The sequence below is a fragment of the Cavia porcellus genome, unplaced genomic scaffold (assembly GCF_034190915.1).
Source record: "Cavia porcellus strain 051 isolate PalLab524CR breed Dunkin Hartley unplaced genomic scaffold, mCavPor4.1 scaffold_5, whole genome shotgun sequence".
Lineage (NCBI taxonomy): Eukaryota > Metazoa > Chordata > Mammalia > Rodentia > Caviidae > Cavia > Cavia porcellus.
The window spans coordinates 39,598,970-39,623,345 of record NW_026947488.1 but is presented as its reverse complement, the minus strand read 5'-3'; the positions used below and the strand labels follow the sequence as shown (position 1 = coordinate 39,623,345).

The 24,376-nt window shown below is 32.4% G+C and overlaps 1 protein-coding gene across 3 annotated transcripts in view; it reads left to right on the top strand.

The window, feature by feature from the left end:
- Macrod2 (mono-ADP ribosylhydrolase 2) overlaps positions 1 to 24,376 on the top strand; it is a 1,970,011-nt gene that overhangs the window by 422,113 nt on the left and 1,523,522 nt on the right. The window contains exon 4 of one of the 3 annotated variants that reach the window (XM_063248675.1): positions 4,401 to 4,423. The exons of the other annotated variants lie outside the window; for them this stretch is intronic. Within the exon in view, the coding sequence (XP_063104745.1) occupies positions 4,401 to 4,408 (8 nt within the window). The 3' untranslated portion in view covers positions 4,409 to 4,423. Of the gene's footprint in view, positions 1 to 4,400; positions 4,424 to 24,376 lie in introns of those variants that run through there. 3 annotated transcript variants of the gene reach the window in all.

Sequence of the window (24,376 nt, the reverse complement as noted above, 5' to 3'; positions counted from 1 at the left end):
ATTTTTTTTAAAGCTTAGAAATCTTTTTACCATTTTAAAGGCAAGTTAAGCCTGCTGAAGATTCATAATGTCTCTAAAGTACACATGAGACAAAAAAAATCCACTGGTCTACCTTTCTTGACACATACGTAGGTAAAAATAAGAAAATAAAGCAACAATCATGGTTGCTCTTTTGGCCACTCTACTTTCTGAGATCTTCCAAATCAACATACAAAAACAAACAAACAAACAAAAAAAAAAAACACAACGTAGTGTTCTTGTTGTCATAATATATTTGGAAAAATATGGTACATTTGAATTTTATTTGCTCATGTGGGAATTATCAATGCTTACCATTTTTCTGCAGATCCTGCTGTAACCCTCTCAGGTTATCACCATCCAAATTGCCAGCATAGCATTAGGACCAGAGATAATCACTGTGTCGGGATAGATATCCATAAAGCAATATTGTGCCTTTTTATGGGAAAGGTTAAACTAATATTGGCATTGGCATAATTAGAAATTCTTCAAAATAGAGATTCACAGTTTCTATGTAAAGTGCTGCTCTAATTATGAAGTGTGAGCACACCTAAACCCAGGAGTGCTCACAGTTAGTAGTCGTAGGTGCCCTGCATGGTGCTATACTAGCTCTATGTTTGCAGTATGCTCACTGTTTTATTTATTATAGGCCATCATTAGGGAATATGTGTTACAAATAAATCTTGTATGGATGCATAGGTGTTTAATAAGTATCAGAGAAATTATTATGAATTTGTTGATAAAATGTCCTGTGTTATGAAAAAGTTAATATTTTACCATCTTAGTATTTTATCCCTATAGTTGAAACAGAAAACTGAAAATCCAGTTATTTATTTGTAATTGAGTAGACCCTGAAAATTTATATTGTATTCTATCTATAAAATGTAATGTATATTTTATTATTAAATGTTGATTGATAATTGTACTTTTACCTCCAACTTTCTTAGAGTTTAATGAATTGATTTCTTTGCATTTTTATAATTTCTAACAAAGTACTATACTAAAAATTCTTATAGGTCAAAAAATTTAGCTGGTTTTCCTAATACATAAAAAGCTTTAGTACAATTGACCCGCTGACCTTAATGCCCAGGAAACTGTCACATTACTTCTTTACTCCTTTGTCCAGTTTAACAATGGGATCCAAAATACTGCCAAGCTTCAGATTTCTCAGCATTAGAAGGTCAAGCTCTGGTCACCATAGTTACAGTTTAGATCTGCAGGTCAGGGGTCAAATAGATTAATGATGTCAGACATATCTTTAAATGATTCTAACACTACTTTACCATGCGGTAAACAGCTGAGCATATTTGATACTACAAAGGTATTCTCTATTCTTGGCAATGTGATCTCTGAGACATCAGACAGCAAGGAATTTCCTACACAAACTTGAAGTACTGGGTTGAAGAGTAAGCAAGAATAGTCCACTGGCTATCACATTTGTAACATCATATGGAAACTGAAAAATAAAATGTGTTAAACAGTGTGTAATACTATGTGTTTTGTTTGTCTATCTGAAGGTCATCAGTTTAATTGATTACCTGCCTATTCATGAAAGTAGGTGTCCTCCTTTTATTCCTTTGTGGCTAAGCATGACAGTATATAGAAAACAGAAGCTAAGTATATGCTTTTGTGTGTGGCTGATATATAGCATCTTTTCTCCTGATTTGGAAGTATGCATTTACAATAGCTACATTTATTTCTTTTTAAAGTGGTTTTGGGAAAGCTTTCTTATGTTAGAGCTCAATTAGATTTTCATCTGTATTTTATGTTTAAACACTTCTATGGCTTCAGACTATCTATAGATCTTGGATTCTACATTCAAGTTTTTTCATCCTGAAAGGAAATTGTATCCTTCATTGTGAATCACAATAAAGCAGATGAAAAGCAATAAATAAATAAATACAAATAAAAATAAACAAAAAAACCCTACATTGATATGGATACTATTTCTAGAAAAATAGAAATGTTAAATATTTTATAAATAAGGAACTCTCTAATTTTAATTTAAAACACAGAAATACAATTTAAAATGATGGAATAAAAAAACTAACTGGCAAATGTTCAAAATTATTATTAGAATATACTAAATTTTTTCATTTAAAAATCACCGGATGTGATTTTCAAACATAAACTTTACTATAGAAAACTTTTTTAAAAAAGCTCTAGGAGTACAGAATTTTGCGGCCATTAGACAAAAATATATTTAAGCAGCAGGTTTAGGTTAAATTAAACATTAGAGGATGCCCTGTTTCCAAAGGTTTTGTTTCCCATATGTATTTTGTGCAACTGTAAGATTTTAAGCTTGCTAGAGCATTTGCTCTTGATCACATACTATAGAGACAGACAAAGGAGAGAGCCAGGAGGTTTGGCTGCTGGGAGGTGTTAATACAGAATTTAATAGTAAAGAAAAGGGTCGGGGGGTTGGGGCTTTTCTAGGTGAAACAGAGACTAGCAGTTGGGAGGAGGAAATTAGTCCCAGAGTCTGAGGAGAGCTGGTAGCTCAGCTGCTTATAAGTTTCAAATGACAAGCTAGTTTTCATGTGAATGAATGGATTGTTTCCGGGTTTAACTTCAATTCAGTGAAAATCGCAGCTTTGTAGATATTGTGAAAACCAACTACTCAGCAAAGACATTAATTGCTGACCTGTTTGGCAGCACTTGGGGACATTGATTCAACAAACTGATGTGATATTCTATTTGGTCATTATGCCAGGAGAATGGCAAATCAATATTTAACTATCTTTTGATGAAGCCCCACCATTGAAACACTGGTATTTCATACAATTACTTCTTTGCACTTAAAAAGTATCCTGCAATAAAAGAAAAATGGTTTAAGTTTAAGAAAATGTTGAAATCAAAATATCAGTTGAATTCTGACTTTCAGAATCTGAAATTCCATTCTATTTCTGTAAAAGATAATGTATGTCTTGCTTTAAAATTTCTTGTTCTTGATACATTATTGAGATGGGTAAATCAGCCTATATCTAATATGTTTATATCTATTTATCAGAAACATAAAATTTTAGGTATTACATTTTATTTACTTCCCATCCTTAAAATATTTTTGAATTTAGTTCCTGTCTTTATTTTACTTTTGTCAGTTTATACATTCATACTCTTGTCAGTGCATTCACCAGAAAAGTACTTATTTTGCTATTTAGCAGTATTGCAGCAGTGCCTTATGCTGAGTGTGCATTAGAGTCACCAAAGCATAGTGTTCAGGCCACCAAAGATGAATTGAAATAATGAATTGGGAAAAACGTACCTTTTGGTGCTGTGCTTCTCTGGTGCTGCCACTAAATAATTGTGATGTTGGGAAAATAACCTAATCTCCATGTGTCTATTTTTTTTTTTTAATCTATAAGAGGGAGTTGTGCTTCTTAATTTGAATGATTTTGTGAAGATTTACTGGCATAGAATTCAGCCTTTCTCTAGTACGTAGAAAGCATTCAATAAAAGATAATGTGCCAATAATTAGTTATCAATCTTTCCAAATTACCTTGCTCTTAGAACTTTTCCAAATAACTTAGGTTTCTCAGCTTCTATTTTTTAACCTGAAAGATACAATTATAATACTGACCAATTTCCAAGAATACGTGTGTGTGTTTGAGAAAGGGCTCGGAAGAGTGAAAAGCAATGTAGACTTCTCAAACAGCTTTTCTTATTGCTAAGATTGCTTATATGAATCTCAAAAAAAAATACTATCAAAATTTGAAGCTGTTTATGTTGAGCATTCATTACTTCATTTATCATTTTCTCAGAAGGCTTTCCTGGAATGCTCTAATGAGTTGCAGAACACACCATTACTCCTGTGTTATTGAATACTTGGGGTGACAATATCCGTGAAGATTTTTCACCACCTTTCCTGTCACTGTTTGGAATTTGTCTCAGTGCTATCTATCACACAGATTAATGCAGACTTAAGAATTTTTTTTAAACTTTCCCCAACTCTGTACATCCCTCTTGGCTACAAATACCACTCCTTTAGAGGAGATAAATTGCCCTGAGGCCAAGTCCTATCTTCTTTCTGAGTTCATCTTGGTATCTCTTTACCTGGAGATCTTTTTAGAAGCCTGCAGAGAATCAGACACCAATTATTTTAGATTTGACTAGAGTGGTCCACCTCCTATCATTTTTCTCTATTCATTTTAAAAACTTTGCCCTTATCATGTTCTTTTATTCTTATAGACTGTGCTTTTGTTTTGTTTTTGCAATGAGTATCACTTTATTTTATTAATTCATATTTCTGCTGATCTGTGTTATATATAAAATGCAATATCAAATATTACTAAACTTAGTTATTCCTTTGAGTATACAAACCAACAACTCTGTAACTATCCCAAAATTAGGACTCCAAGTGATTGAATTTTCTTATTTTTCAGTGTATTGAGCTTCAGTTCAAGATACAAGAGTACTGGCTAAATGGTAATTCTTCTTGCAGTGAAATAATTTTATGAAATAAAACATTTCATACTTTACATAGGATAAGTAGTAGTGTTTTCCAGAATAAATGTACGTCAGAAGTATCTGTAGTGCTTGTGCTTATTGAAACAAGGATTGCTAGATCCCACTTCCAGGGTTTCTGGTTTGGTAGCCATGGTATGGGATATGAGAGCAAACATTTGTAAATAAATTTTGCAGGCCAAGGGGCTGGAGATTTAGCTCAGTGGCATAAGCACCTGCCTTGCAAGCAGGTGGTTGTGAGTTTGATCCCCGGTACCGATAAAAATGAAAAAGACAAAAAAAAAAAAAAAAAAAAAATTTGCAGGCCATGCTGTTGTTCCTTTGTGTACCAAAGCACTCATGGGATGAGTATTAAGGTTTATTGTAAAGTCCCTTCCCTGGTGTCAGACATTTGTGTGTTGGTTGTTAAATACATATCTGATAGTAGAGAAATGTTTCAACTCCTTTTGTCATACAGGCACATGAAAATGTTTGTTATTTGTTTATTTGGTAAATTGTAAGATCTTAGCATCTAATTCAACATGAGAATTGCCTACCAGGGTAGTAGCTAAGTTCTTGATTCTGACTGAGAGTTTTTCTCACTTTATCTCCCCTGTGTCAGCATCAAAGTCCTCTTTTTGGCTAATTTGATCAACACTTGCCTTTGTTTATGTATGCTCAGTTGCAAAAAGCATTTCCACAGTTGTCCTCTTTAGACTACACATTTGCTCTTTGCTCCATTTCCTCTACAGTGAATGTTTTTAAACACAATTTCTATGAGTTCCATGAAGCAAGTTGTTGTTCTTTCATCTGTTTTTAAGACTTAGAAATATAATGCATATGTATGTGATCTATATGTACTATATATGTATCACATTTTATTTATTCATCTATTGGTAGACATATGGGTTGTTTTAAACTTTGGAGTATTATGAGTAATACAGCAATGAACATTGGCATAAGAGTATCTTTTGGAGTCCTTGTTATCAAATCCTTTGGTGTATACATAGAATTTGAATTGCTAGAACATATTGTAATTTGCAACTAAGTTTTTTGGAGAAACTGCCAAACCAGGTTCTATAGTGACTGTACCACTCACATTTACATCAGTGCTGTATGATTTTTGAATATTTTTGTGATTATTTTTAAAAATTTTAACCAATCCTAATAGATATGATATGGTATCTCACTGTTATTTTGATTTTTATTTCCCTAATAAACTTGAGCAATTTCCATGTGCTTATTGAATATTTGTGTAACTTTGCAAAAAGTCTATTCAAGTCTTTTATACATTTTTAAGAAGGGAAGAGTTTTTAATCTTTAACATTTATTTGATATGTGATTTGCAAATATTTTCCCTATTATATAGTTGTCTTTTTACTTTCTTGACAATTTTTGATATACAAAGTTAGTGATTTTAAAGATGTCCAATTTATGTATTTTTCTTTTGTTCCTATGATTTTTGTATCATATCTAATACTCAGTTGCCATGTCCAAGATCAGGAAAATTTATCCTCTTGTTTTCTTCTAAGAGTTTTTCAAGTTTAAGCTCTGCTTTGTAGTTGTTGATCCATTTTGAGTTAATGTTTGTGTCTAATGTGAAGTAGGAACCCTACTTCATTTTTTTGTAGGTTAAAATTCAGTCATCATGGAACCATTTGTAGAAGAAACTCTTCTTTCCAGTTAACCATACATGCATGGTTACCTACTCTATTCATCTAAGTATCTATCCTTATGCTACTATCATATTATTTTGATTATTGTAGCTTTAATGGTAAGTTTTAAAATAAGGAAATGTGAGTTCTCCAACTTTATTCTTTTTTGAAATTATTTGGGTGGGGCTAATTGAAAATATTTTATGTTATGCTTTTCTATTACTGATATTCAGTGTTTATTTGTTCATGCTTGTAATTTTTCTTTTGGATTATATTCATGTAATGCCTATCATGATAACTTAAAAAGATTCTTTGTAAGCTATTTCATCTCCTGATTTATATCTCTGCTAGTATAAGTATCTTCTTCTTTATGCACAATTCCAAAACCTGTCCTGAGCATATTTTGTTTAGAATCAGAGACTGATCTGGATTGATACAATGCTATTTGGTGTTTAAAGGTATTTTTGACCTAAAGTAAATATTCATAGTACATAGGTCTGTTCTGGGATGCAGGGATAAATACATCCTTATTAAACACATCTATATAAGAAACATATATTTTGATATATGATGCTATCTAAGATCTCACAAGTGTAACAGGGTGTATTATATGCTATATGTGTTTAAGGTGTATTTCTTTTGTAAAGTTATTTAGATTCTTGATACACTTTTTGCCACAAAGATTTCAAGCAATGATTGTTCATCTAAAATATATATGGTGTGTGTGCGTGTGTGTGTGTGTGTGTGTGTGTGTGTGTGTGTGTTACTGGAAACTGAGTCCAGGGAGTACTGAACTACATCCCAAGTTCATTTTTATTAATTTATTTTTGAGACAAGATCTCCTTAAGTTGCTCAGGCTTGCTTTGAACTTGAAATCCTTTTACATCAGCCTCCTGATAGCTCAGATTATGTGGTATGTGTCATGGTGCCAGCTGATCTGGATTATATATTGTTGAGATACATAAAGACAATTTTCAAAAAAAGTTTATAGGTCCTTTGTTGCAATATTCTTATAAAGTTTGATATTTAGTACATTTTTCTCAATGGATAAATAATTGTTGACATAAAAACCTTAGTAGAGTAAAACCAAATATACTAGAAATAATATTTTTCTATCATTATTACTTAGAATAAACAATTTACATTATAAGAGGAAAGATGATGGCCATAAGGAATAATGTGGGTAGTGTTTCTTGTATAAATGTGTTGCATGAGGATGTTTTTATCCCTGCATCCCAGAACTGATCTCTATCGTGATTATACAGAAATCCAAAACTAAGACTTTCTTTCAAAAAAAAGAAGACATTCTGTATTCAGCCCTCCTAATCCCATCGCATGATAGGATTTGTTTCCTTCACTGGCATCAAGTCAATTATTTAATTCATACTACTTACATAATGAGAGGAATAAAAATAGAGATACTCAGCTGTATAGTTATAGGAACCAAATAGGTTTTAGAAGTCCTGGCTTGGAAGAAAACTGTCATTAGTTTACAAAAACCAAACTTTAGTGATAAAAAGGATAATGCTTTGTTTGTTTTGGCACCATGTATACTGTAATGAGACTGATCCTGTAAAGGTCAACATGGATTACTGAATAGAAGTAACCTTCCAATTTGTCAGGTACTGTATTTTTCACAGATAATTTCTCAGACTTCAGTCAGTTTTTAAACCACATTCAGAATTTTTGCCATGTCTGAGAAATCCTATATTGTTATGCATTTGGAGCTATTTTTAATCTTGCTTCTAAAAAATTAACTTAAAAAAGGTAATGTTGAATAACTATCATAAAACACCTATATTTTTCGAATAAATGTATAATTACCAAATTAAACATGTACCTATGTTTGCTATGTAAAGTCAGCTGAAAAACTCAGAAAACAAAACACCAAAGTGTCAGGAATATTGCCCTTAATTGCAAACAGAAGTTTGAGAAGTCTTTGTAGTGAGAAATGGGGGAAAACACACACTTTTCCTCAAGTCTCTGATCGGTAATGCATCAGTGTTTTTTAAAGAACAATTAAATACCAATGAAGATATTACTATAGAAGACCACATACATTTTCTGATTCCTCATTGTGTAGAAACTGTTTAGCTTCTGCTTCCCAGACTGCAATCCAGAGAAGGAACTTCTCAGCCTTTTTTGTAAACCCATGACCAGTATGGTGACAAGCAAATGTTAATCAAACAAAAGCCCCATGGCTCTATGTTCCTTTGTTCACATTGAACTTGTAAATAGAACAATAGTGTTTAGTTTGGAAATTTTGGGTTTTGATTTTTGTCTTTCTTGTGAAGTTGCTCTTGGAACTTGAAATCAAGTTCAGTGATTGATCATTTGTGAATTAAGAGGACTACTGATGCTAGCCCTTTTATTGCAAAGGTATAGAAAGACGAAAGTTCTAGAGTGACAAAAAACTGGCTATGAAAAATAAGCTTTCCTAATTTATTGTCATACTATATTTAAATACAGTGTTTCATCAAATATTATAAGTTATAATTAGGAAATTAGTTTTAGTTAGAGAATTTGTAGTGACACTACCTTTTCTAAAGACGTCAGAATTTTTTGTATCAACTGCTGAGATAGAGCCTTCATTTTAGCTGTATTAAGAGATCAAAATATGGTTGTCATTAGAAATAAAAACCATCTTTTTATTAAGTTCTACTTCTATCTTAGAGCAGTAATCTAATATTTTGCCCTTAAGCTGTTAAAATTTTGTAGGTGTTTAATGAAAGTTAAGTGCTATGTCCATTAAATCTTTTTACCAGGGTTTTCTAACTTAATATATTATCAGTTTTTAGATAAAAATGTCTTGTAGTTTTCACATTGTATTTAATACCAACTATCCATTTCTTAAACTTTGGTTACTGCAATGTGGTATTTACCAGTTTCTATGCTTCTTGTAAACTTTGTCTTGAATTAAGAGAAGGCTAAAAATGCCAAAGTGGACTTGGAAAAAAAAATATTTCCCTTGTATTTCTTGCATTACTTAACTCTTATTAATGTAGCTCAGTTAATACTTCTAGGATTTGAATTCATAAAAAAAAACTTGAGATTTTTATGTCAGGTTCCTTTGAAAGACAAGAAAGCCATTGGGAAATGATTTTACTGTTATGGTGTAAAATTTTGGTATCATAAAAATTTTTTTGTCTAGAACTTTCTTTTACTTGACTAAGACTATAAAAAATAAAGCCATTTTTTTGAAAAAAAAAACTATAAGAAATTAAGTCAGTATTTTATAAATAATGCTGGCTATATTTTCCAGAGAAGGAAATGCACTAAAGTTGTATTAATATAAACAGAACTGTTGAGTTTCCACCTCAAAAAAGAAAGGTTGCTGGCGTTCTATTTGTTGGAGAGGCGTCTTGCTAGTCTACATGCCACTCCAGTTGATTTTAAAATATGGAACTGAACAGGAAATTTCATGAGTGATGTGACCATCTGTCAAGTTGTCAATTGTAAAGGAATTCTGAGCAAGTATTTGTAATTGGCAAAAAACAAGGCAAATGCATTGGTGTACAGGTGAAAGTTTAAACGCCAATGTATAACATTTATTTTGAATACTTGTAATTGTTAGACAATAGAGTTTAATGTAACTCTTGTTTTGGTAGTCGTAATTTTTGCTAAGTGAATCTAACTAACACCTCATTCCAGTTGCACAATTTCTGTATCACGTACTTTAGAGAATATCTGGAATTCTTCAGGAGCTCTTTTTTTGGAGATCCTTAAGAGTTCTTTCCTAGCCAAGAAACCTGTTTTCAAATAATTAGAAATCAGGAATGCAGGTAAGAGGAAGGAAGAAACACAAAGGGTGCTTTATATAATCCCGCCCCTCTGTTCTGTTCAAAAATGTCAAAAAGAAATCAGAGATTGTTGAGACTCACACTGGGAGATTTGTAAATTGGTGACAAGTTACAATGAAAACTTCTCATTGTAAATAGTCTCAGATAACAGTATGACATCTCATCTTAATAGTCAGTGGAGGAGTAAGTTCTTTCAGGCAGATTAAAGTGATTTGTGTGTGTGTGTGTAAGTTTGTATGTGCATGCGTGTGTTTATGTGTGATGGAAATACAGAGGACTAATTTAAATTAAGCTTTACATATAAAATGATACATGTAGCATTTTAGTCATAGATGATATATTCATTTTTATGAAATGTGTATGGCTACACCTTTATCAAATTACAATTTTATTATTTCATTGCTATTTATGTTAACGTCCATTAACTCTGTTGTGATTCATAGTTTAAAACAGACCACAGAAATTACTTTCAACATTTCACAGTTTTAAAATAAATATCAACATTGGGCTATCCTATTCCTTTAATGGACCAATTTAATCCTTAGTAATGTAGCCCTTTAAAGTCTACATGTCAAAGATAGCATTTTTACTTGAAGAAAGTAAACATAAAAGAACTTTAAAGTTTTTAGTGTCTGTTTCCTTTACTGATTTTAATGGACTTCCAAAGCAGTTAAGGGCAGTGGGTGGCCTCTTACTTACAGAAGTGAATTTTTAACTATATATGTTTTTTTCCCATGTTTTCATCATACCTGGTATATAATTGCTCTTCTTAAAATGATACTTGGTAAATTAGCTGATTGAAATGATAAATCATGATAAGTTCCTTTTCTGAAGTCAGTTTGAAATTCTGTTCTACAAATTTCAGATGATTTAAAAATACAGATATAAAAATGCTCAGGCATATACTACAAAGGACTTGTTAAGGTGTATGGATATTTCACTGAGTTTAATCTGTATGATTAGTATTAAAGATCAGGTGCCATTTGCTTTTGCTTGGATGCATGTTTGTTGAAGGATTGCACATTTATCAAAGACCTGCAGTATACGTGTAGCTAATACAGTTCATCTATATTAGTATTTCTTAGAGTTTGCATCTTAAATGTCCCCTAGAGTTTATGTGATGAAGGATTGGTCCCAATGCAGCAGTGTTCAAAAGCGGGACCTCTTTTGGAGGGAATTGGACCATTAGGGATCTGAGCTCATGAAGAGTTTCACCCATTTATGGATTCTCAACTTAATGGACATGGTGGAAACTTTAGAAGGTGGCCCTAGTTGGAGGTAATGAATCATTGCAGGTGTCCCTTTGAAGGGCATATTTTGTGTGTGGCCTCCATATTTTTTTCTTTTTTCTCAGTCTCTCTTTGCTTCATGGCTGCCATGAAGCGAGAAAATTTCCTGTCATGTAATTTTGCCATGATATACTGTCTCAATATAGGTGTAAATTCATTGGATCAAGTGACCTAGACTGAAGCTTCTGAAACCATCAGCCAAAAATAAACTTTTCTGCCTTTTAATTGATTTTCTCAGGTATTCTGTCATCATAATGGAAAGCTAACACAATATTTAATATGAGCAAGGCCCTTTTTAGAGGCGTTCAGAATCATGTACTGTTCAGTCTTTACCATAACCTTGAGGTAGACATATTGGTATCTCCATTTACCAAGTGAAGACATGTAAATAATATTGATATCCACCCAAGAGATATTCCTAGAAAGGATGACTTAATGACTAACACTGTTATCTGCCTATGTGCATAGCTATGTTATACAGTAGCATTTATAAAATATTTTATGTAATTCAGTTTTCTAAAATACTACAGTGCTGATGATGCTAGTAATTTTATGTCCTTTGAATTCTGCCCTTCTCCCACCCCTAGATTCTTCCTTTTCTTTTCCATTGGCTTTTTTCAGTCTCCTTTATTTTAAATGCAAAAAAGATATCACGACGAAAGATGAATATGACATAAGGGTATGGCCTTAGATGAGATCATCAAAAATATTTGGAGAAAAATAGAGTTGAGACCCAGTGACATAGTCAGATTGTTAGAGATATGAATTTGATATCAGGTGAACTCTGCTGAGGATGAGGAAAACAATTAATTGTAAAAATGAAATATATGTTCTCCAAGATTCTTTTGACAACAGTGATAATTGAGAAGACAAGTCATAAGAAATAATGAGAATTCTTTCACTGAATCCTTAACTCTGCCTTTTGCCAATGGCCTTATCATTCATCAGTTTCTTTTTTTGAAACCCTTTTTATTGCTTCTTAGTACTACCTTTTAGGATTGTCAGTTCTACAGATTTATTGCCTACCTTCTACAGTGTAACTTCCTGTGAAGTAAGTATTATATGTTTTATAGAGGAAAATGAGACAGAATTGGTCAAATGTTTATAGAGTAACACAACTGGGAGCAAGTTGCAGGAACAAGGTATATAACTAGGTATCCATAAGCCCAGGACTCTTTCTACATTGCTTTTTAATGAGGTTGCAGTATGTTCTCAGAAGATATTTATTGTATTGATGAGTATTAATTTATTAACATAATCAATTTCTAAAATCCCTTGTGGCTACTCACTGGGATATAGTGCCAAAGTAGTTTTTAAAAATCTGACAATAGTTGTTCTTTCTCTTAAATTCCAGGTTCTTTTGATTTTAAGTATATTAAGTAGAAGTCTTACAAAACTATATTTTACATTCTTCACTTAAGATACTAGAATGAACCCAGTTTAATTTTTTTCTTGATGACTTTGGGGTAACAGAAAGATAATTTGGTACACATTAATTATTTTACAAAGGCTGTTTACCTGTTAATCAAATGGTTGTTACACTGCCTAAATTCTTACATGTGCTTTTTATAATTCCTCCGCCTCTGCTATTCATGTAAAACTGCCAGTAATCTTTGTGCTGTGCTGCAGCAGCTCCTGTCTTTCTTCATGTTCCTAATCAGCATGGCGTTGGGAATGCAAATATCATGGCTCAAAGAAGTAGTTCTAGCAAAAGTAAATTATCTATGAATGTTGGAGGTCCTGAATAAATTTCCAATAATCAGTTAGTATATGGCTTTAGTAAACACAAGCACTGGGCAGGAGTTGTTTTGACCATCTTTTGATTTGTGAGTGGGTTCTGGATAATTGATGTTACTAGAAAAGTGGCATGTGCATAAATGAGGTGCCACTGAACTGTTCCATACCCCCTACTGGATTTAGGAGACATTAGGACATGCCAGTAACTTGAGACAAGTAGGAGCAAATCTGAACTATAAAAACAACAGTGTGCTTTGGGGAAATTTAGTTTATTGATCAATAATGGCAGTGAGATTAGATGGCAGTTTCCTGGTAAAGAAAGTAGGAGGTTAGAAATGTGCTGAGATTAGAGCATTTTGGTAAGTTGCAGTTTGCCTGTATCTTTCATATTTAAGGTATTGAAAGGTAGAAGACAGAACAGCAGTTTCATTTTGGAAACATAACGAGTATTTACTTTTTCACAGAAAACCATAGATTACTTTTGTTGTCATGTTTTCTCCCCTTAATTGTGGTGGAATTCAGATAGCTATAATTGACCATTTTAAACTGGGTAATTTGCTGGGTGTGGTGGCACATGCCTGTAATCCGAGCATTTGGAAGACTGAGGCAGGAGGATTATTGAGAGTTTGAGGCCAATTTGGGCTACAAAGTGAGTTCAAGTCCAGCCCAAACTGCATATTGAAACTTTCTCAAAAAGACATCCTCCCCCCAAAAAAACCAAAACACATCTAAATTGTATAATTCATCGGAATATAGCTCATTATTCACAATATTACACAATCATAACCTTTAGTTTCAAAATATGTTTGTCATCACAAGAAAACATCCCATAGCCATTGAAATATTCTCAGCCATTCCCTTGCTGCAGCCACTGTTTCTGTCTGGGTTTACCTATTCACGATATTTTACATGAATGAGCTGAATTGTGCAATTTTTGACTTGTTTGCCTCTGGCTTCTTTTACTTAGAACAATGTTTCTGAAGTTCATTTAAGTTGTAACATTATTACCACTTTATTGCTTATACCATATATCTCTCTCTATATATAGATATAGATATCAGATTATTTCTTTGCGATAAGCATTTGAGTTTTTTCTACCCTTTGACTATCATTAAGGCTACATTTGTGTACATGTTTCAGGGGACTGTGCTTTCATTTCTCCTGGATATATATCCAGAATGAAATTACTGGATCATATGCTAATTCTATTCTTAAGTTTTTGATATCAGATTTTGGTATCATGGTAAAATGGGTTCATCGAATATTTTTGGAAGCCTTCCTTTCTCTTTAGTTTTTGGAAAAATGTGAAATGAAGTCATCTGGTCTTGAGTTTTTCTTTGTAGGGAAATTTTAAATCTCTTTATGGTTGAATCTCCTGATTCAGAACATTTGTATTCTGTAAAGTTACCATGAACAAGTTGTCAGTGCATACTGAGTTGCTGTTCCTTAGAGGAAATATATGGTTTGAGTCCTATGAACTTCTGGCCCTATTTTTTTTTGTCAACCAATTAATACATAATTTTATGTATTCTTATCTTTAAAGACATATTATTTATTTTCTATCAGCAATTAGTTGATATGGTATTTCTTTATACTAAAATATTAACCAAGTGAAAACATTTTGGATAATTTGACTATAAATGTCTTTAGCCTTTGACCAAATGCTTTCCACTCCGGTTTTTGTTATCAGTTGTCATCTTCTGAATCACAAATTTAGCTGCTTTTTCATCTTTTTACAGTTTAAGTACATACTATAGATATACTTTAGCATTTTTTTCGAGTGACTGGAATGGGCAAATTTCTCTTTTACTTTCCTTTGCTTTTTCATTTCCTTTTCCTTTTCTTCTTTCTTCTTCTTTTTTTTTTTCTGTCTTCTCACATTAATCACAGTCACCAACACTGTAACTCATGTCTGAATAAACCTTATCTAATACATGCATTTTTGCCAAAAGACATATTACAGACTACTTATTATAAAAGCTAGGCAGCACTTTGACATTATACTTCAAACAGCAACTAAAAGCACAAAACTGTCAGAAAAACATGGCATTAGATAGACTATGAGAAGGATATTAAATATGATTGCTGAGACCGGGAGACAGAGCTTCATGTTGTTTGTCCTCGTCTAGGGACAACATGTACACTGAGTGATGAAAATATTTTGTTGCTCTGCACATGTCTAGGAAGGACTATGAAAGAACCATGCAAATAGGAAACTGAATAAAGAGAATTAGTTTCTCAAATATTTTATACCCATTTCTTTTCTCTTCACCTTCTTGGATTTTCATAACGCATTTAGGCTTTCTTCATTTTTCATCATTCTTTTCTTCCAAATTAATTAAGAAAAGGAAATTCAATTGACAGAAAAGAATTTTTTAAAATAAGTAGTAAAAATTAGATTAGATAAGCCCCAGAGTCAATACTAGAAATAAATTCAAAGAAAGTACATATACGTTCCTGTTTCCTTGTATACCCCCTGCCCACTTTTTTGAGAATAGGCCCCTAGGAATATTGTAATGTGGTGACACTGGAAATCAGATTCCTCCCCCTCCAGGGATTACTGTTGTTACTTGATGAAAGCTACAGTCATACTTAATGACTTTTTTTTCCCCATTTTTCTCCCAAACTATATTCTTTGTAATGTGTGATCAGTAAAGTCTCTTTTCCTTCATTTCTGTAGTCAGTCACTGATCTTATAGAGAATTTCTCGAATGCCAGCTATGATAAGAATTGGGATAAAAAGTGTTTTGCCTCTTTAAATTGCCTTTTGACAGTTTCTGCCTAGGGAGCTGCTTCAGCCCAAAACAGCTGAACCAGTATGCAGGCTCTGTGCCAGGACAGCCAAATATACCGAAATACACTGCCCCAGCTTTTGCCGCACTCTGGCACCAGCAGGCCACATCAGGAACACATCAAATCACTAGCCGTGGAGCTGGGGCTTCAGACTGGACTTGTAACTGCTGGGTGAAATACCAGCATCCACTGAAATTTATCAAGCTACCCTGTTTCAGCATTCTCCCTGATGATGCTGAATTTCACTGGACTTCAACATTCTGTTTTTCTCTGGCAGTTCTTGCCGCGTCAGTTGCAGTTTTCATGGGGGGATCATTTTTTTCTTTGTTTTTCCTCATTTTAAAAATTAGCTTATTTTGATGCATAATAAATGCATTCACAATGGCAGAATTCCATCTTGGTCCTTTGTGTTACTCCTCCCTTCTCTTCAGAAAAACCAATTCTTGAAGCTTCCTCATCTTCTATTATCTCTAACATCACTCTATTCTCCATTTTTGTGTTCAACTTTTTCATATATTTTCTTCAGTTGAATAATATAAATAGTTTTAGATCATTTGTAATTTTAGTTAACGTCACTTGTTAGTGGAGGTAAATGAAAGTAGACAAATGCATATAAAGTAAAGCAGTGTTTATTACTATTATGGCTTTTTTTTTCTTGGAACTGACTTAACCATTCTTCAGGAATTATATAAATTAAAGGGTATTAGGAATTCTCTCACTTATGAGACAGTAGTTTCAATTTTTAGAACTGGACTTGGTAGGTTGATCTTAAAGAAGAAAGTATGGAAAAATGTGTCAGGGGCATAGGATTATTATATGATTTCCAGTTTGTGGATTCCTTGAATTTGTATCATTAATAATAATGATGATGATGTAATATCATACTTACTTTCCTAAATTAACCATAATCCACATTAAAATAAATGAATAAAGATTTAAGACATACTTTGCCAAGTAATAAATGGCACAGTGTTATGATTAATGAGCTTTTAAAAATAATACTAATTTTACTTCAATACGTTTACATAAAATACACTGTGAACATGTAAGCAAATGATTAATGCTTATTGAAGTTATTCTTTGTAATGACACACTTTCCAAGTCACAGACATTGGATGCATAGAAGACATTCAGTAACTGTTTCATAATTAAAAAAAAAAAAGACAAAGTAGAAAAGCCAGTTGCTTCCTCAATTGGTAGGCTGCATTTTTATCACTCCTATATTGAAGGAATTAAACTAAATGAATCTAAGAGCCTTTCATAGCTTCAAAATTCCATTTTACTTCTATCTAGGGTTTAGACAGGTTGCTACTGTTCTCAAATATTTATATTTTATCCAGATATATTTTATTTTGAAAGACACTTGTAGTATAGAACATTAGCATGGTTTTTTGCTGAACACTTGAAAGACTGGATGTCTAGTGTTGCTGTCACTCCCATTTGGCACTTATTCTGATGCAGGTAAACTAATTTTTACTTAATTAATTTCATATATTCTGTGAGATGCTTGATTTCAAATATTCTGGATTTAAAGTAAATGTATCTGTTGCACCTGGGTGACTCATTTTACTGTCATTACTTATTTTTTCTGACACACTTAGAAACTATGATGGTAGAATTTCATACTATTGTGCCTTCCTGCTTATAGCTTATCCTTAGCAAGTTTTACAGTATTTAATGTAAAAAACTTAATAAAAGTCAGCAGATATAAATATTCAGTGAGTAGTAAGACATTATTTGGGCCATTTTACTATTTCTGTGAGGTATGGGAAATGTTCTACGAGTATAAAGTTTTATAACATGTTAGTAGCTTACTAACTTAATGATCATAAAATATTTTTTACATTTTAAAAACATTCATTTTTAGGTGTTAATACATTTTACTTTGAGGAGTTGTTCTGAATGTTGGAATGGAATCTTCGGTGTAGATTTTAGATGATTTTTACTTCTTGGTACATCGATGATTTGGGGAAAAAAAAGAAAAACTAAGCAGACAAGGAACTTGAAATTAGAGATATCAGCCATTACTACTATCATGTAAGTAATAACTTTGAGGAAATATCATCTTTAAACTTCAGTTTCTAGCCTGAAGAGCTTCTCAGAGTTATAGGCAAAAAAATCATTTATATAAATATGTGTGAACACATGCTGTAGCTCTGTGTAAATGTGAAGTTATTTGAGCTGGAGCTATGATACTAAACATATCTCCCTATTCTACCAAACACCAGACTTCAAGGAATGCAGAAATCTGATTGTGAGCACCAAACTTCTGTTTGTGATCAGTGACAGCTTTACCATTTGCCTGTTTGGACTGTCCATTCCTAACTTCGATCCTTTAAAGTTCCTTGGCCCTTAGGTCCTGGTAAATCCTGCCTCTGGCTCCTAATAGAGTGTCACCCTAGTGTTCCTATTTTAATGGCAATTTGGATTCATGTCTATTGCTCTAGCTATGTCTACCTCTAGATCTATGTCTCCATGTCTCATAGTCCTGGGTTAAAAGTACATTTTTTTTTTTTAAAGCTAACAGACTGTGCTTGCTCTGCAGACTAAATCTAAGGTATCCATGTATATGCTAAAGTAGGTTTCATCGATGTGTTGAGTTAGAACCTCCAACAGATGTTGATTGAGACGCTTATGTATATTTACCATCCAATGAAAAAGGTTTATAAAGCAGAAAAAATAGGTAAATCGCAAAGTTTATCATTATAATTTGCAGGAGTACATGGTTTGAAATCTTGTTATATAAGAGCTGTTCAAAAACAAGATACTGTCTAAAATAAAATACATATGAAACACATTTAGTTCAGAAGGTGAGGAAAATTCTGAATTTATATGTTCTCATGGATGTTGTAGCCATGTCTGGTATGTAGAATTTCGATAAGTATTAAAGACAGACATGAATCCTATAAATCAATAATCAAGTGAGCAAGTCCTGCAAAATCTAACTGCATTTCATTTTACAAGCTTCTGTCTTTAGCCGTAACAAGAGCCAGAAAATTAAATATATTTTGTATTCTTTAGTATATTTTTCCCTTTTCCTTCTTTTCATATTTTTTATGTTTGTAAACTTTCCCCTCATTGCTATAAACTATGTGCTGTACCTGATCTTTAAGGGTCATATCATTTTGTGCTAAATCTTGGCTAATATAATGATATATAATCATCAATAATATATACTACTTAATAATATTACTATAAAAATAGGCTTTGATATTACTTTCCATATATAAGGGGAGTTGTTATGGACTGATCATTTGTGTCTCCTCAAAATTAGATTTAATGATTTTATCTAATTTTTTAGAGCTGAAGAGTTATTTTTTTTTAAAACAGCGTGTTACTACATAGCCCAGGCTGACCTTGACCTTGCTGTGATTCTTCTGCCTCAGTCTCCTGAGTGCTGAGATTATAGGTATGCAGCACCATACCCAACTAGTTGGGGTATTAGAAATGTAATTAGGTTTAGATGAAGTGGTGACCATAGGCCTTCCTGATGGGATGAGTGTCGAGGAAGTACAGAAAGGGACACTAGACTCTTCTACCAAGTGAAAATACAGAGAGAAGGTTGCTGACTGCAAGTAGGAAGAGGATGATGTCCAAGAACAGAATTGGCCAGCACTTTGATCTTTGATATCCCAGGTTCCAGAACTGTGAGAAATCAATGCCTGCTGTTTTAGTAACCTAGTCCGCCAGACTTACTCTAGTCCAGGCTGACACAGAGAGAGAGTCATCACCCTATCTGCTGCACAGTGGCTTTAGCATATATAGAATCAGTTTGTCAACTGAGATTGTGTTGGATTTATAAATCATTTTGCTAATTGACATCTTTACAAAATTGAGTTTTTCAACCCATGAAGATGGTATATCTTCCCATTTATTTAGATCTTTTTAGTTTCTTTCAGCATTTTTTGTAGTTTTTAGCTTATACTTTCACATATTTTTTGTCAAATCTACCCTAAATATTACATGTTTATGATGCTATGATAAGTAGAAATGACTTTTAATTCAATTTTCAAATGTTTTATGTAAGCATGTGACAATATAATTTTAAAATTTATTTTTATACCCTATAGACCTGATACACGTATGTATCAGTTCTAAAAGCTTTTTTTGTAGAATGCATAGGATTTTCTGCATAGTTAATTGTTACCTCTGTTTTATTTCTTCCTTTCTACATGAATGATTTTTCCTTTTCTTTCTTGTCCTTCTTCATTCTCGTATTTCATACTTTAAATTACTACAGTTAGAACTTCTACTACTTTGCTGAATAAAAGTGAGGGGAGAAGACATCCTTGCTTTGTTTCTGATTTTAGAGAAAAGTTTTCAGCCCTTTACTGTTAAACATTATGATAGTTACTAGTTGTTTTTATTTATGAATGTTTTCTGTTACTCCTGATCTGCTGAGGAGGCTCCCCTCCTTCTCTAATCAGTTATAGGTGTTGTACATTTTAAAACGTATTTTCTGAGTCTACTCAAATGATATGTCTTGTCTTACTTCATCTCATGTGGTAAATTACATGAGTTAAGTTTTTAGTGTTAATGCATCATAACATTTCTAGAATACATTTCATTTGGTCAAAATATTTTGTTTTTTATTGTCAGATCTAATTCACTAAAATTTTAAAATTTTTGTATCTATGATGTGTGATGGAAAAATATATTGAATGCTTAAATTTAAAAAAAAACTGATAAAGACACTTTGTCAATAATCTCTTTCAAAATATTCTCCCTCTTTTCAAACACACTTATCCCAGTGTTCTTTTTCTTTTTGAAGCAGCTTGGAAAGTTGTCTTTCATGAGGATTTTTAGTTGTGCTATTGTGGCCATCTCAGTTTCCTGAACTGATTCAAAGTATTTATGTTTTCTGTCATTTTGACTTTTGGAAGGAGCCAGAAGTCACAAGGATAGATGAGAGCATATTATAATTTCCTATTTGATAGAAAGTGCCATGTTTGATCAGTGAGGGGATCCAAAAAGTAGTGAATATTCAAATTAAAAATTTATTACAGTAAAAGACTTATTGCCATTAATCTTTACAAGTACTCCAAATACTTTACCTTGTTCCAATACAATTATCCCATCATCCTTGGTAATGTATCATTTACTACCATAATTTTTTTAAAAATTTAAGAATTCAGTGTTTTGTTTGTTTGTTTTTACTAGGAATTGAACTCAGGACCTTGCACTTGCTAGGCAGGCACTGTGCCACTGACCTATATCCTTGGCCTACAAGATTTTTTTTTTTTTTTTGTAGAACTAATATTATTTTCTCTCTACATGTTTGGTGGAATTGATCATTGAAGACACTTAATTATGGAATGATCACTCGTTAATTTTTGTCTAGAAAGTTTTTAATTACAAGTTTAATTTTCATAATATACATAGGGCTATTTAGACTTGCCCCCATTTGTTTTTTTAGCAAAGCTTGGTAGAGCTTTTCCTCAATGATTCATCCATATAATCTAATTTGTCAAATATTTTGGCACAGGTATTCATAATATTTCTTTATCATCCTTCCATTGTGTGTATAATTTGAAATATATTAATTCTTTGTGTATTGGCAATTTGAGCCTTTGCTTTCATTTTCTTGACTGTCTAAAGACTTAATGATCTCAAAAAACTATCTTGATTTCATTTGCCATTCATTCTTTTTATCTATTTTTAATTTTCTTCTAATTTTCCATTTTATTTATTTATTATTATTTTTTCTGCTGATTTTGTGCTTCATTTACTTTTTTTTTTTTTTTTTGATTTGTTAAGGTGAAATTTAGGAACTTCCAAGCCTCCTTTTTAATATAATAGTATAATGTTTCTCTTGCTGTAGCTGAAGTACATGTTTTGGAGTTTTATATATATATATATATATATATATATATATATATATATATCGCTGTGCGTGTGTAATCTTGTGGGCACTTTTTATGCTGTTTGCTTTGGAGTTTACAATGTATGTGTTTAACTTATCCAAGTGTGTCTTTTAGCTATTTACATACATTTCATTGCATGATGTATACTATAATCATCTTAATACAGTATATGTTCAATTTTTAGCCTGTGCACTTTTGGGGGGAATCTTACTGATTGTTTGTTTGTGTGTGTGTATGTGTGTGTGTGCTACAAATTCTACAATACATTCCTAAAATTTGACTTTGTTCCATTAGTTTTTAAGGAAATTTCTAAAATGAGAAAAAAATTTAGTATGTCTAGGTGCACAATTATTAATTCCAGTGCTCTTTGTTACTTTGTGTTCATCTGTATTTCCATCTGATACCACTTTTTTTGTGTCTGAAAGACTTCATTTCATACTTTTATAGTACAGTTTTGCTAAAAGTTATTTCTTTAGTATATGTATTTTTGAAAAAGTCTTTATATCTGAAGACATCATTACTTCACCTGTGTTTTTGAGAGACAATTCACTGAGTATAGAATTTTAGGTTGACAAGGGTTTTTACCCTGTATTATTCCAGTCCCCGTGGTTTGCATTTGCCCTTGAGAACTATGTCACTGATGTTACCTGTGCTATTCAATGCGAAATAATTGTTTGAGCTACTTATAGGAGCTTCTTCATTACTGCTTTTAAGTCACTTAACTATAATTTACTTTACTGTGCTCCATATTGCCTCTGTTTGTGGTTTTGTTTCTTGGTTCTTGAGTGTGGAATCTGCATAAATTTAAAAATGTTTCTCCACTATTTTCCCAGATATTATTTCTGCTTTTGTTTTCCCTTGATGACTTAATATATGTATATTAGGTTGCTTAAAATCGTACCACAATTAATTTGCTTTTCAAATAATAGTCTATTCATTTTTTTTTTGTTCCTTTCTCTTTCATTTTGAATAATTCTTGTTTCTGTGTCTGCAAGTACACTATTTTCTTTGGTATTATCTAAATGGCTATTAATTCTACATCTTGTATTTTAAATCTCATATATTGTACTTCTAAATTCTAGAGGTATAATTTTTAAATATACAATCTTAACATGTTCAATTTTTTTCTGTCTTCTTGAACATGAAGAATATAGCTATAGATTCTTTTAATATCCTTCTGTACTAATTTTCTCTTCTTTGCCCTTTCTATGACTTTCTTCATGATTGAGTTTTCCCCTTCTTATAGGTTCTGTCAAAAATGAAATTATAACAAATGTAGTTTAAAGATGTTAATTGACTTTCATTTGTGAATATGAAATTGAGCAACACTTGATCTTATAAAACAAAGTGAGTGTTCCAAAGGGCTAAGCAGAAGAAATTATCTTCATGGCATAAAAAAAGCTGAACAAAAGCAGTAGCAAACAAAAAGTAATGAACACAAAACCTACCTGGCAAAGATTAAAACAGCTTGGATCTTTTTCTACTGACAGCTAAAACTGGCCTGTTGGTATTATCTGGTTTTCTCCTGATTTCTGGGAAATTCAGATCAACAACTTTGTTATACTTTAGTGATATGGAACTTTCACAAAAATGACACCATTTTGGTTTGGTTTGTTGGGCCTATTACCGAAACTCAGTCAAAGTGGTAACCTCCTATACATTCTGCTTAACAGCTGTATTTTTCTATTTTTTGTAAATACCATACTTAATAATTTGTTGACAGAAATTCTAAAATTTACTCTGTTGGGTGCTGAATATTTTTGTATTGCCATCAGGGTCCAAGTCAATATATAAATGTTCATTCTGGAATGTATCGGAGTTACTGAAAAACAGTTTCAACCTTAAAAGTAACACTTGTTACGTAGAGAACTTGGTTTCATACCCTTTGAGTACTATGTCTGATGTACCATAAATACTAAGACATTTCAGTTCTGGATAATGGAAGCATAAACTTTTCCTAGATGTGTGTGAGTGGAAGAGGTTGAAACTACCTTAGGTAGTTTTAAACATGTATACATTCATCTGAAAATGTAAGAGATACTCTCTTAGTGCTTATAGCTCTTTGGTATGACTTTCTCATTTCAGTATTCTGCTGGTGAACTAGAGATACCTTAACATTTTTGGAAACTTTATTTCATTTTCTCCTCAAGGACACGACCTAGATTCCCCTCCATATCGTGTCTCTGTTTTGTTGTGTGGGGTGTGGGGTTTGGGGGACAGTAAGTTGGGACATCCAATGCTCACTTCAGGTGTCCTCTCTACCAGAGATCATTGTTCTGCACTGCCTGGTATCCTACGTCTGACAATCATTAAGTTGTATATTTTGAAATTACTTTTAGATACTTCATACTAGAGAATACTTCTGTTTTCTCTTATTTTATCCTTTCCAGCAAAGGAAGTCATTTTGCTATATTCAGACTATATAAGTAAAAATGATTGGATAACAATATCTATCCATGCTTTTAATGTGAGTGATCAATATCCCTTGATGAGGTAATGCCATAAGATTTGCTATGGAATGGAGTCATAGGAAGATATATGCTGTATCCATATAGGTCCTCACAGATCTTATAATTTGGCTGAACTGGCCAATCAGTTTAAATCCTTACTTTATTCCATCAGAACCCTATTTTCCTCTTCTTAAAAATTAATGTTCTTGAGAAGTAATATTTTAAAAATAGGTACACAATGATTTATGGAAATAAAATAGAAGGATAGAGATGGGAGTAATTACAGATTACTTTTTAGAATTAAATTTCTGAGAGTGTATGACATGG